The following is a 14,358-nucleotide window of genomic DNA, read 5'->3' on the forward strand; positions in this document are numbered from 1 at the left end:
GCTATATGTGACTTGCCTTGATCATTCAAGTATTTCTAGCATGGAATATTGTGTTTTGCTTTTATCATCACATACAGGCATCACTAAGCATCTGTTATATACAGACAGAATTGCTAAAATCTTGCATATGAAACTTCTAAATGAGTTGAGAAATGGAAGTGAATATGTATAGAATAAATTATTTCATTTAAATATAAAATATAAACCTAATATGAGCAGTAAAAATGAAAAAAAATAGTAGAATGGCACTAATATCTGGTTTTAATAAAATGCTTATTTTTTTTGCCTGGAACTTTTCTAAACTTGTTGTGTTCAATATCTTATTGATTTTATAGGCAATCAGTTGCAATTATTGTTACTCTCTACAGATAGTAAACAATCTGAGATACAATGAGGTTAAGTGGTCTACCTAGCTAGTGAATGCAAGAGCCAGGATTTGAATTTAGTCATTCTGGTTCTAGAACATGATATTTTATCCGCAGCCAAAATAAACTGGTCGACAAATTGAACTAGATATGCATAGGTATAATTTTTAGTATGTAGTCTTAATTTTAGGCTAATATAATTTTTTTAAAAAACACAGACTTTAATCTTGTATGAAAACCTTTTGATATTAACTCTGAAAAATATTAATTTAAAAGTGTCAAACCATGCAGGTAGGGTCTTCTCAATTTGTTGCATTTATAATTTCTTTTTTTTCCTAATATAATTTGTGGAGATATTTCCTGGGTTATAATTAGAAACTATTCTTTAAATACATATATTATTGTAATCACTTAAATTTATGCAGTGCTGTATTTTTAAACATGATGTTTTCATTTGAATCTGAAATGTCCACCAAAGGCCATGTATAATGGTTTGGCCAGCCTGGGGTGCTGTTGGGAGGCTTAGTTGGAGGAAATAGGTCACTGAAGGTGTGCCCTTGAAGTAGAAATGGTATACTGGCTCCTTCCCATCCTTGCCTCCTCCTCCTCGGTACCCCAAGGTGAGAGCTCCCAATGGTGATCTTCTTCCTCACCACAGGTCCACAGTGACTGAATATCTTGAACCAAAATAAACTTTTACACATTGTAAGGTGTTTATTTGTTTTTGATGGTTCTGGTGATAGAACCCAGAGGTCCTCAACCACAAGGCTACATCCCCAGCTTTTATTTTAAATTTTGAGAAAGGATCTTGCTAAATTGCCAGGTCACACTCAGTACTTGTGATCTTCCTGCCTATTGTCCCAAGTAGCTGGGATTACAGGTGTGTGCCACCTTACCTGGCCTTTTTTTTTAAAATCTCAGTTATTTTGTCACAGTGATTTTGCTTTTTGGAATTTTACTTCATTTCTTTGTAGAAAAAGCCACCAGCTTTTAAAGTTGTCATTGATTTTCTGAGTGCAATAGCTGTTCTACATTAACTTTATATCTTCCAAAGATTTTATGAAGTTCCTCATTTATAATCTTCTCTCCTATTATTTATCCTTGTCAATTTATCCTGTTAAAATTACTTTGGTATCATGTTAGTAAGTATTGTGAGGAGAAGAGAAACTCATACCCAAATCTTTGATGTTGAACTTGATGACCTCTAATGGTTTTATTTTTAAACTTGCCTGACTTCTTTAAGCATCAATTTGTGTATTATTGTTAGGCAACATCACTCATTACATAAAAATAATACCTGTTGCTTGAGAACAAATATGGAGAATATTGGGAAAGTTTTGGATTATCCCAACTTGGGAAAATGTTACATAAAATACCTGGCCAAGTATTTTTCTGTTGTGTTCAGGAGACATACATGAATTAATGTAGAAGTACTTTGCCACTTTGTAATGTGAAAGTTTAGGGAATAAATAAGGCCAGAAGACTTATTTTGTAATGTTTTTAAAAATTGCATTTAAAAATGGATTTCCAATCTGCTTTTATTATGTTTAAGTGTTTTATTAAAACTGCAGTACAAGTATTTTATAGAGTAAAATTATTCATATGACGTCATTGAGATTGCTATACATAGAGAACAGGTATTTTCAGTAAAACTCTTATATGCAAGTTTAAGATATATTTCAGCCTGCATAGTTAAGCTTTCATAAAAAGATGCATGAAGGCTTTAGTTAATGTTTGCCTATGTGCATGTTCATACTGGCATTTGGGTAAGAACCTGGTAGTTTTAAGTTTTTCCTCAGGAAAATAAGTGCTGGAAATTGATAGTATCTCCTACTTGTTTCTAAATTGTTGATTCTCAATGGGTGTGTATGGACAGGGACAGGGGGACATTTGCCCCTTAAGGGACATTTTTGGTAATATCTGGAGACAGTTTTGTTTATCATAATGGGATATGTGTGTGTGTTGTGTGTGTGTTACTGTCCTCTAGTGAATAGAGACCAGATATGGTGCCCAACATCCTACAAGGTATCCTTTAGTTGTACAGCCCCTACAACCAAGAAGTGCCTAGTTCAAAATGTCAGTAGTGTTGAGATCTGAGAACTCTTGTTCTGAGGGATTAGAATCAAGAATCATAGAGCAAAAAGAGCAAAAGTTTTCAAATAAAGAATACAATGAATAAGTTTTTAAAGTTAGACACTCTTCACTGGCTTGAACGCCTTAGAGGAAGTGAGAGAGCTCATTTTTTTTTTTTTTAAGAGAGAGAGAGAGAGAATTTTAATATTTATTTTTTAGTTTTTGGTGGACACAACATCTTTGTTTGTATGTGATGCTGAGGATTGAACCCGGGCTGCACACATGCCAGGTGAGCGCGCTACCCCTTGAGCCACATCCCCAGCCCAGAGAGCTCATTTCTACTGAAAGCCTGAATTTATTTATATATGAGTTTACAATATTAAACCGTATTTTGACTTTGGTAATGGCATATTTAAACCAATTTCAATTTGTTCTTTCCAGATTATTTTGTAATTTCTTAGATAAAATTTTCTAACAAATTGTAGCCCAAGGTGACACCTACACCTTTATATAAACTGGTATGAGTACTCTAAGTTAATAAGCATTTTCTCAATGGAAATGTAAGTCGAACTGTGTCATCTGTCTCTAGTATTTAAGTATGAAGTCTTTATTATTACTACATTATCATCATCTTCATCATTGTAGTACTGGGGATTGAACCCAGGGCTTCTCTACATTTGCTATTCAAACACTCTACCACTGAGCTACACCTCAGCCTCTGAAATATTATTCTTAAGAAAAATAGAGGGACTGGGGGTTTAGCTCAGAGGTAGAATGTTTCAATACCATGTATTTGGTCCTGGGTTCAGTACCCAGCACCAAAACAAATAAACAAACAAACAACAACAACAACTAAAACAGATACTTTGCAAAGTATACTTGTTACTGGGGCATTTTTGTTAAGGCAGACATTTTTTGCCTTACGTAAACTATTTGTGGACTAGATTTTTCAACTATTTAATGCACATCAAATTATAGCTGTATTTTGAAATGTGGTTCAAAACAAAATTATTTAAATGCTGTGGGCATGTGAAACAACTTTTTAGAAATTGCTGTAAATCTTCTTCATTGTAACATATTGATTATTCAGTGTTACATATAAAAAGCTCATGTTAAAAAATATAGCTTGGGCTGGGGATGTGACTCAAGTGGTAGTGTGCTCGCCTGGCATGCGAGTGGTGCTGGGTTCGATCCTCAGCACATAATAAAAATAAAGATGTTGTGTCCACCGAAAACTAAAAAATAAATATTAAAAAATTCTCTCTTTCTCTTTCTCTCTCTCTCTCAAAAAATATATTATATATATATAATCTACTGTATCCTGAATTCCATTTGTAGATAATTGAAACATTTAATAGTACTTTGCCTTTGTGATGATCAAGTTTTTTCTGGATGAAATTAAATGTCCACATTTGTTACCTCAGCTGCCGCAGAGCTTTTTGAAACTTAGAATTTCTTGGCTTGGAGTAGGTGTTCACCCTATACACAGCATGAGAGAAAAAAATTTCATTTTCCTAATAGCCACTAGGTGGTGGTCTTACATGGTGGAGTCTAAATTTTAGTGGTGGTGAAAGCTGAAATGGTTGCCCAAATTAAGCAATGTGAACTCAACAGTGATATTTAACTATGTAAGGGATATTTAACTATGTGGGCTGGCAGTGTTCCTCACTGAAACATAGATTGTAAAATGAGGCAGGTTTCCATTTATTTTACGAGGGTATTTCTTTTCTTGACTGCTTCAAATTTATCTGTGGAAATCAAATTAAGATAATATCTTCATGTTTATTATATTTATGCTGGCTTACTGTACTGTGTTAACATTTATGGTAATAATTTTAATTTTATTATGTGTTACTGATGGCTAGTGGATTTAAAATATTTAAAAATAATTTAGTGAATATTTTTGTGATTGAATAATTAATGTTTTACTTATAAGTCTCCCAATAAGACATGTGAATAAATAAAATTTTATTCGAGCAAATAAGATTTTGTGTAATTTAATTTAGGACAGAGTATTTGACCTTTTGGAACATCATGGGCTTTGAAGTCAGAGAACCTGGGTTTGAATAATAACCCTTTATGTTACAGTGTTAGTCATTGCTATGACCAAAATCCCTGAAAAGAACAACTAAGAGGAGGAAAGATTTATTTTGGCTTCTGATTTCAAAGGATTCAGGACATGATCTGTTGGCTCCAAGGCAAAACATGGTGGAAAGTTGTTGACATGTCACAGAATTTAAGAATGTGTCAGGTATGAGTAGTAGAGCAAGAGGATTTATTATGAAGGAAAAGTAGTACACACTTGAAAGTGGGGTGTGAGCCATCTTGGTGAGTTGACTCCTCTTGGTCTGGATTTTTAACATCTGTAGGGGGACAGTAGCAAGGGGCCTGAACTGGAGCTGGCGTCAGGGCTGGGGTATGGAGTTCCACACAGTGTTCTTGTGCTTTTTTTTGCCCCCACCTCTTCTAATCATGCTCTTCCTGTCTTGTAGGTCTCATTAGCATCTTTAGCCACCTGCCTCTTGCTATTGTAATGAAAGTAAAGTCATTTCTTGGTCACCAGAGTCTTTAATGTGTGTATTCCTAGATGTCTGTGGCCGTCTTTGAGTTTTGATAAAACTGGGCAAGGATGCAGGTGTAAGGATATGGGCTGGATTTCTCAGGAGTTGCTTGTTCTTTATTCCAGTGGTTTATGAATTTCTTTTTTGAAACTCAAGTGTTCTCTCTGTATGCCTAAATCCTGATCTTGGTACACAGTGGGTTTAGAATTCAAGCCCAGTCTCCCTCAGAATGTGGTTTTTCCTCTAATTCCAACTACATTTAATGAAATTTAATAAAATTATATTTCTAACTATAGGGTTAAGACTGGGGGTGTGTGGGATTAGATAAGATTATTTCTGTAGGAAATAAATGTCCTTTATTTGCTTTGTTAAGACACAGAATTTGATGGTACAGAGGAGCAAATCTGTGTGAGCAAATCCAAACAGCATATTTTTAGTTTAATTTACATTGAAAAAAAAATTTTTTTTTGGTATGGGGCATTAAATACAGAGGTGCTTTACCACTGTGTTGTACCACCCCCCCCCCCAGTCTTAACCCTATGGTTAGAAATATAATTTTATTAAATTTCATTAAATGTAGTTGGAATTAGAAGAAAAAACCACGTTCTGAGGGAGACTGGGCTTGAATCCTAAACCCACTGTGTAATAGCTCTGGGACCTTGCGTAAGTTGTTTAACCTCTCTGACCTTTAGTCAAAATTGAGTATAAAATGGAATATTTGAAGGTTTAACCTGTATGACAGAACATATATGATGGTATTTGGCATAGTGTTTAAACTTGATAGATATTCAATAAATGTATTGTTTTCTAGAAACCCAGTATAACAAAGACCAGTGGATTTTGTTTTTGTTGTAACAATTTACAGTGTGTTCATTTAAAATACTTTCAGATTCCACATTGCAGCTAATTTAAGAAATGAATACTAGTTGAATTTGTAGAATCAAAAAGGAATATCTACAATTACTGAAAAGAATAGTGAAACATGCCTTCTTTTTCTATTTGTGTTGGTGTGAACCTGGATTTTAAAAATTCTTCAGCCAAATCATGAATCACATCAGATTGACTGTAGAAGTAGAGATGAGAATCCAGCTGTTTTCTTTTAAATAAGATTTATTTATTTATTTATTTTTTGGAGCTGGTGTGAACCCCAGGAGTGCTTAACCACTGAGCCATATACCCATCCTTTTTTATTTGTTATTTTTGTGCAGGGTCTTGCTAAGTTGCTTAGGGTCCCTAAGTTGTTGAAGCTGGCTTTGAACTTATTTATGATCCTCCTGTTTTAGCCTCCCAAGTCACTGGAGTTACAGACTTATGCTATCACATATTGTTAAATCAGATTTTTAACGAGATTTGTAAAAATATAAAACAAAGTCACTCTCACTAAATTGTTTTATTTTTGAAATTAGTTATTTTTTTTGTTAAAAATATTATATATTACCAGGCAATGTTTTTATTATCTTTAAAATGATTCTAAATAAATATTTCAAAGTTTTATCAGTGTTATTTCTATATGATAAATATAGACCTAACTCATCAAAAAAAGTCCTTTGAGGTCTTCAGTAATTTTTGAGTAGAGAGATATCCTGAGACCAAAAGTTAGAGGGTGCTACTCATTTCCTCATTTCCAGCCATTATCCATATGAATATTTAATTTTTGGTTGAAATGATACTGTAAACCATATGATTTGTTAATATTATTATTAGTAATAACCTATTAGGTAGTAAAAATTGAGAAATACTGAAAAAGGCAGAGTTCTCTAAATTTTGGGGTCTTTTCTGAAATTAAGTGACAAGGGTAGATTAAGCCCATCATATTGTTGAAAATCTGTTTTCTCCCCCCCACCCCAACACACACACACACACCCATACACATATATCCTTAGAGTATGCCCATAGACTGATATTATATAAAGATTTCCCTTGAAAACTGATTGCTGCTTTCATCTTTCAGTATTTCTAAGTGGCCTATTACTTTCCAAATCTGTTATGCTGTGACCCACGTAAGTTGTAGTTATTAGCTTGGAAGATTAGGCAACTTGGGAGACAGTGATTGGCTGTACCATAAAAGTAACTTAGAAGAATTCATCTCAGCAAAGCACAGTGACCTAAATCAGATAGGTACTCACTGTCCCTGGACTTCAGGGGACTACTGCATTATATTATCAAAAACAAGGCGTTTCCTGTGTTACTATGGAGAGGTTTCGTCTGAAAGAGAAGTTACCTGTATGTACTACCTTGCTAAGGTCTTATATTTTATTTACAAGCAAACTTGAATTTTTCAAAGTTTAATAGTGAAGCTTGGAGAAATGTCAGACTTGATTAGCACTGGCTTAGAATAGTATCATCCTTTGTGCCCTTGGCTGTGGAAGTCATCTGCTGAAGAGTAAATCCTGTGTAAAGTTAGAAATGTTTGTAGCATCTTTATTCTTCTGTAAGATTAGTTTTTGCCATAGTTAAAATTACTTGAATGAAGCTTTAAAAAATGCTTGGCTAAGATATTAGAAAAGAAATCATTTCATCTTAGTGGTTACGTATGTTTTGAAGCTGAAATTTTGATAGCTGTGAAATTACTTGATTCATAGTCATGATAATCATAATTTATGGGAGATGTTAGTTTTGGGTGATAGCCATATGTCTTATATAATAGAAAATTTAGTTTGTGGTAGGGATCTCTGATGACTGTTCTAATAATGATTTTGTAAACCTCAGGGTGTCAAAGAGGGTATTATACTAGATTAATGCAATATTTTAAAATAGTCTATTAACATTCTTTTTTTCCTTAATTCTTTGGCTTTAGTATGCTAAGTCTTATTTTTTTTTTTTTTGTAATTTAACCAACAAAAAGTATAGAGCTTATACAAAGTATAAAAATTATGGAAATTTTTTCAGGCAAGATAAATGACTATAAGGAATTAAATTGTAAAATGTGTCATTTAGTTATTTGGGAATTGAATTTTGTTTCATCATATGTTGATGTTGAATTTTTAAAAAATTATAAGCTGATTTATTAAATATTAAAATATTGAGTGCCTGTTTATATTTGAGCTTTAATTGTGTCCACAAGGAATTTTTGAGTGGATACAATATAAGTTTTTTGCAGTCTTGTCCTTTGAAACATATTGTTTAATGCATATTTATTAAAGGACTAATGGCAGACAAATACTGCTTGAGTCTGGAAATGTAGTGGTGACCATGACAGGCAGGGTTCCTTCTTTCTTGTAACTTATTGTGTGGGCCTGGGAGACAGTTAAGAAAGTTGTTTCATAAATTTGTAATTATAAGTTAATAAAGAAAAATGCTATATGTTCTTGGCATATATTATAATGACCTTGTTCTGTAGTGTAATTGATTAATAACTCATATAACTGGCACTCTAGAGACCTGGATTTTAATTTTAATTCTTTCACTGAAAGTGTGATCTTATTCAAGTCATTTAGACTTTGTGTATATCTTTCATTTTTCTAGATTAAAAAAAAGAAAAAAAATTGAACTGGAAAAAAATAAAGCCCATTTTATAATCTATGAGTCTATGAGATCTTGTTTATTCATTAAGAATAGCAAAGATGGGCCGGGGGTGTGGCTCAAGCGGTAGCGCGCTCGCCTGGGATGCGTGCGGCCCGGGTTCGAACCTCAGCACCACATACCAACAAAGATGTTGTGTCTGCCGAGAACTAAAAAATAAATATTAAAAATTCTCTCTCTCTCTCTCTCTCTCTCTCTCTCTCTCTCTCCTCTCTCACTCTCTCTTTAAAAAAAAAAAGAATAGCAAAGATAGATTTTTTTATGGAGAGTCACTTCTTAGTTGTAAATTAAGTGCTAAGCTGGACATTTGATTATATGACAGTTTTTCATTCACTGAGGTATCTGTAGTATGTGGAGTAATAAATTTTGTTGAATGAATGGTTGAGTTCTTTAGTTCCTATGCCTTAAGGAAGTAAGACTTCTTTCACTGTTAAGGATTCCTGGGGAACAGAGGTATTATCAAGGGGAAGCACAGATAAACAAAAGACCATATTACTGAGAGATTTCCTCACTTCCTCTCCTGTTGGGTTTCAGCAGGAAGATTGTAGTAGAACCTTAAGGATACCCAGCTAATGGTAACCCCAAGCTGATAGAAGATGGGGGACCTTGGCAAAATATTTCAGAATGATCTTGGCAGAACTTCTTTTTCTGAAAAAAACATTTTCTGATTCTATGCAGAATGTTTGCTTTTCTTTACATTTTAATTATTAAAAAAAGTTAAGAGGGAATTATAAAGTAACCATCTTTGGAAAGAGATCATTTTTGCCAATGAATATATACATACTTGATAACCCTTATGGGATTCCTGTGTGTATCTTGGTGTGTGTCTACTGATTAACACTTGGAGTGTCTGCATCTCCTCATGGAAGTAGTGTGACAAGTATTTGTTTTATAATTTCAGGTAGAAAACTGAGGAGGTCTCTAGTTGTCTGTGACTCTTGTATTCTGTAACAGTCTCTAGACTGCATGGATCCTCTTTGTTATTGGAGGCTATTACTGCTTTTTGATTTTTTCCCCCTGTCCTTTGAAACTTTCTTCAAATTCAGATTGTCTAATTGAAATTCAAATTTCAATTCAAAGCCATGGCACTAGAAAAACTGAAATATCTGAGGGCTGGGATTGTGGCTCAGCGGTAGCGTGCTGGCCTAGCACGGGTGGGACCCGGGTTCGATCCTCAGCACCACATAAAAATAAAGGCATTGTGTTGTGTCCATCTACACCTAAAAAACAAATATAAAAAAAAATCATAAAAAGCTTCATTAAAAAAAAAAGAAAAACTCAAATATCTGAAAGAATAAAAAGATGCCCGAAGTATGTTAATATGCAGGATTGACTCACTCTAATACTAAAGAAATTATTTAGCCTTGGTTTCAAAATTTTATTTATAAAATGATTGAGTAGCTTGTGTTCTGAGTCATGTATCATAGCTTATTTAGCTATTCCTCTATTAAGGTTATTTCCAGGGTTTTCCTATCACAAGTACTGTTGTAGTAGTGCATTTCGTATAGAGAGATTTAAAACTTTTTTTTTTGTGATTTTAGATATTTAATTAATATGCTGTTCTTTATGTTGAAGTGCAGTGGTAGCATTATTACCTTATTGTATAAATGCAAATTTGAAAACAAGTCTAAATAATTTCCTTTAGGAGGATTCTATCCTACCTTGGTATAATGTGGATGTCTTTATTCTTCTGTGTTTTTGAACATTCCTAGTGCCATGGTTTGCTTTCTTTCTAGGTAGGCTTTATAAGTAATGACCTTTGAGACTTAGCTGGGTTTAAAATGAAACATTTTGATGTCAAGGGTTGCTTTTACGGTTACCATTTTTAGTTTTCTACTATATTTTTGGAAGCAAAAAGAGAAAGAAAAGTCTTTTCTAGATCCAAATTTTAAGATAATAGTAGGGGATGGAAATTTGAATTAAAAAAATCTTTGATGTAATAAAAAGTGAAACACTGTGATTGTCTTTGCACTTTAGTCCTTTTTACCAGAGTGAGATGATTTTAGCAGTTCCAGGTTTTCCTTTACAGATGTTTAATATGTAAATACAGTTTTTGTAAACTTTTAAAAAAGAACACAAAATTGTACTCTACATGGAGTATTAACTTATTCTCTATTAAGAAATATGACATATAAAGTATTTCCCTAAAATTATAGGATTTAAGATACACATGCTTCTTTTAGAAAAGTACTGACCCCTTGAAATACCCTACCACCCTACTCAGGGATTTCAGTATGTAGCCATATATAATCTTCAGACTTTTGGATTATTTACCCTGTATCAAGAAGGCCATTGTGGCCAGGCATGGTGGCACATGCCTGTAATCCAAATGGCTTAGGAGGCTGAGGCAGGAGGATTGTGAGTTCAAAGCCAACCTCAGCAACTTAGCAAGGCCGTAACCAACTGAGCGCTACCCTGTCTCTAAATAGGGGATGTGGCTCAGTGGTTAAGCACCCCTGGGTTCAATACCCTGTAAAGACCCCCCCCACCCCGCCCTCGTGCCCGGCCCCCAGCCATGGCTAGTGTGTGTAGCCCGCTTGATGCTGGCATTTATAGGAGATGTTGCCTTTCCTATTCATTTTCACAGTCAAAAAACTGGTGATGCTTTAAAGGAGGGAAGAAAGGCATGTGTAACACTCCCCCCCCCTTTTTTTCAATGTTAGTGCTATAAGATTTTTAGGCTTTAAAAGTTTTAGTTTTAGTTTGTAAGGCAAGTTAAACATGAAAATGTTATAATTGAAAACTAAAGATAACAATAAAATAACATTGTAACTTGATTGTCTTTCAAACCCAGTTCCTTTCCCACAAACAAGTAGTTAAACAGTTTGGTATGGGTCCTTTTAGATATTTTCCTTAATATAAGTAAATACGTATGGAGACATGAACATATAGAAATAAAATTTCTGTTTAGTCCTGTGAGTTTTTAACATGTGATCTTATTTCTCTATAATGTATTGTTTCACTGAATCTGTACCCTTGATCTTTTTGTATTAGTACATTTAGATCTATTTACTTTTTTTTAGGTCTGTTTTTCAAAATGTCATAGTGTTCCTTAGTACACTATGTGTACTATGTGTTCCTTAGTGTATCTTCCTTTTATTGACACATTTTTGTTCCATGTTTTTCATTATTAGGCATCTGCTACAATGAAAATAAGAGTTCAGAGAGGTTGAATGACTTGCCCCAGGCTTCACAGACAGTGTCTAGTGGGAGCAAGCTGGGTAGAGCATGAGAGATGTTGATGAGCACCCTGTTTTTACATTCCAGTTTTTACACATATGGAAATATTTTTCTATGATAGATGTTTAAAGGTCAAAGGGTATTTTTTTAAAACTAAACATAAGGTAGTGATAAAATGTGAATTTATTATAAAATAAATAATAGATTGCCTAGCAAACTATTTTCAGTGTTAACTAAGTAGGGTTGTTAGTAGATCTCAATATGTAAGTATGGTTGCAGAGAAATAAATGATTTGTTTGTCTAAAGGTGAGAGTTAATTGTATTGTTTTGCTTTCTATCCTGGCAGTTGTGCTGGCTAAATGAAAGTTTAAAACGGGAACCGTTAATTCCTTTTGGAATAGACAGTATGCTGCCTCTCAGGATACAATTTCTGTCTCTAGGAGAGAATTTGTCTTTTGTACCTATATGTGCTTAGGAATCGGATGACATGCTGTTGTTGAAGGCTAGCTAATGGTTTTATTTAGAGTGTGACTTCGTTAGTAGTTGGTAATTAATAGCTACTCATTCTTGGGTTTTTGGCATTAGGTTTGGTTTCCTGCTTGGCCTTTCCTTATTTCTAAGGAAGTGTGAAGAACTATGAAGCCGTTTGATTAAACATATATACTGTTGTCTGCCTTCCTTCATAGTCCATTACGTGAAATTGCTATTCTATTTAGCCTGTTTCCCCTCCTTTAAATGTGGAGCCTTAGCAAGTCATAACTTCTCTTACTTTCCTGTATAAATCAAATATTAGTGTTTCAGAATCATGTACAAGTATCTCTTGATATCCAGATCTCCTTTTTTTTTGGATATTAGAAGGTCTTAATATACTGTGCCTGGTTCTGAGTTTTGGGTAACAAATAGTGGAGTTTGGACAACAGGGAATTTATTTGAAAAATTTAGCAAATCAATTCAGTTTGAGTTTAGATAGTGTGAATTTAGACATTAAAAGTTTGGATAGTGAGCCAGGTGTGGTGGTACACTCTTATAATCCTAATGGTTCAGGAGTCGAGGCTGAGGCAGGAGGATTTCAAGTTCAAAGTCAGATTCGGCAATTTAGTGAGGCCCTAAGCAACTTAGGGAGACAATGTTTCAAAATAAAAAAAGGCCTGGGGATATGGTTCAGTGGTTAAGCACCCCTGAGTTCAATTCCTGATTAATAGTAATAATATTAATATAAATTAAAAAAAAATTTGGATAGTGAAGGAAAATTGTGTATAAGATTACTTTATATATGCTTAAAGAAGGCTTCAAGCTGAAGGTTTAGCACTGTTAAGTTTAGGGCAGGTGTTCCCTTATAGGACTCCTCCAACAGCTCATGCTAAACACTGATCCAGAGCCAGCTACAGCTGATCCTATCTGAACCTAGAATTGAACTTTTTGAGAGAATGGGCTTTATTCATCTGTGACACACAATCATGTGTACTAAGTTCATAATATGTAGTTAATGATGATTATAATATTCTTTTCAGAGTTGTTAGAAGTTGACAAGGAAGTTAAAACTGAAATTCTATTTAAAAAATAGTCTGGTGCTGGGGATGTGGCTCAGGCGGTAGCGCGCTCGCCTGGCATGCGTGCGGCCCGGGTTGGATCCTCAGCACCACATACAAAGAAAGATGTTGTGTCCGCCGAAAACTAAAAAATAAATATTAAAAAAATTCTCTCTCTCTCTCTCTCAAAAAAAAAAAAAAAAAAAAAAGTCTGTGTAGCTGGGTGTGGTGGTGCAATGCCTATAATCCCAGCAACTCTTGAGGCTGAGAGAGGAGGATTGCGGGTTGGTTTGAGGCCAACCTCAGCAATTCTAGCAAGGCCCTATAAAATAAAAGGGGCTGGGAATGTAACTTAGTTGTAAAGTAAGTGCTTCTGTGTTCAATCCGCAGACCACACACCAAACAAAACAAAACAAAACAACATAAAATTTACAATATATATTACAAAAACATGCTTTTTTTTTCTTGTACTAAAGAATGGAACAAAATAAAAAGATTGATAAAGGTGAATTTTCACACCTGAAAGGTAGAATTTCCCTAGAGTTTAAAATTTTGGTATAGCTTTTCTTTCTTTTGTTTTGGTATCAGAGATTTGCCTTGATAGATTGCTGAGGCTGGTTTTGAACTTGAGATCCTCCTGCCTCATCCTCTTGAACCACTGGGATTATAGGCATGTGTCACCATGCCCAACTTGGCACAGCTTTTCTTTTGTGGGAAAATAAAAAAAAAATCCTAGCTTTTATTGGTTTAGTTATTTTATAAGTGAAAATGGTACTATATTTTGGATCTACTTATATTTGACAATTTTGTGTCTAGAATATTGCTGTTAGAAAGCGTAAGAGCAAAAATCAAGAAAGCCTTCCATATTAACATGTAAGTGTTCCCCTCACAACAGACTTCCATGAATCTCTGGTCCTGGAAGTTCTTTCTATTGAGGATAAAGTAACTTACGCAGAAGACCATTTGAAAATCTTTGCCACCTCTGTTCTTACTGTGAGATTTTGAATGGTCTGTGGACTTAAAAGTACATTCTTTATAAGGATTATAGTTAGCTCTAAGAATTCATTTCTTTGAGAGAAAATAGTCTTGTTTTAAAATTTTTTGCCCACTTTGAATGATGTACACAGT

General features: G+C 34.2%; 1 protein-coding gene across 16 annotated transcripts in view; it reads left to right on the forward strand.

Moving 5' to 3' along the window:
- The window catches only part of SLC4A7 (solute carrier family 4 member 7), a 112,372-nt gene that overhangs the window by 15,065 nt on the left and 82,949 nt on the right, over nt 1-14,358 (forward strand). For 3 of the 16 annotated variants that reach the window (XM_081283596.1, XM_081283601.1, XM_081283594.1), the window contains exon 1: nt 7,138-7,222. The exons of the other annotated variants lie outside the window; for them this stretch is intronic. In XM_081283596.1, coding sequence (XP_081139722.1) covers nt 7,190-7,222 — 33 coding nt within the window. In that variant the 5' untranslated portion in view covers nt 7,138-7,189. Of the gene's footprint in view, nt 1-7,137; nt 7,223-14,358 lie in introns of those variants that run through there. 16 annotated transcript variants of the gene reach the window in all.

Source organism: Spermophilus citellus (assembly GCF_964194105.1).
Source record: "Spermophilus citellus genome assembly, chromosome: 3".
NCBI classification, from domain to species: domain Eukaryota; kingdom Metazoa; phylum Chordata; class Mammalia; order Rodentia; family Sciuridae; genus Spermophilus; species Spermophilus citellus.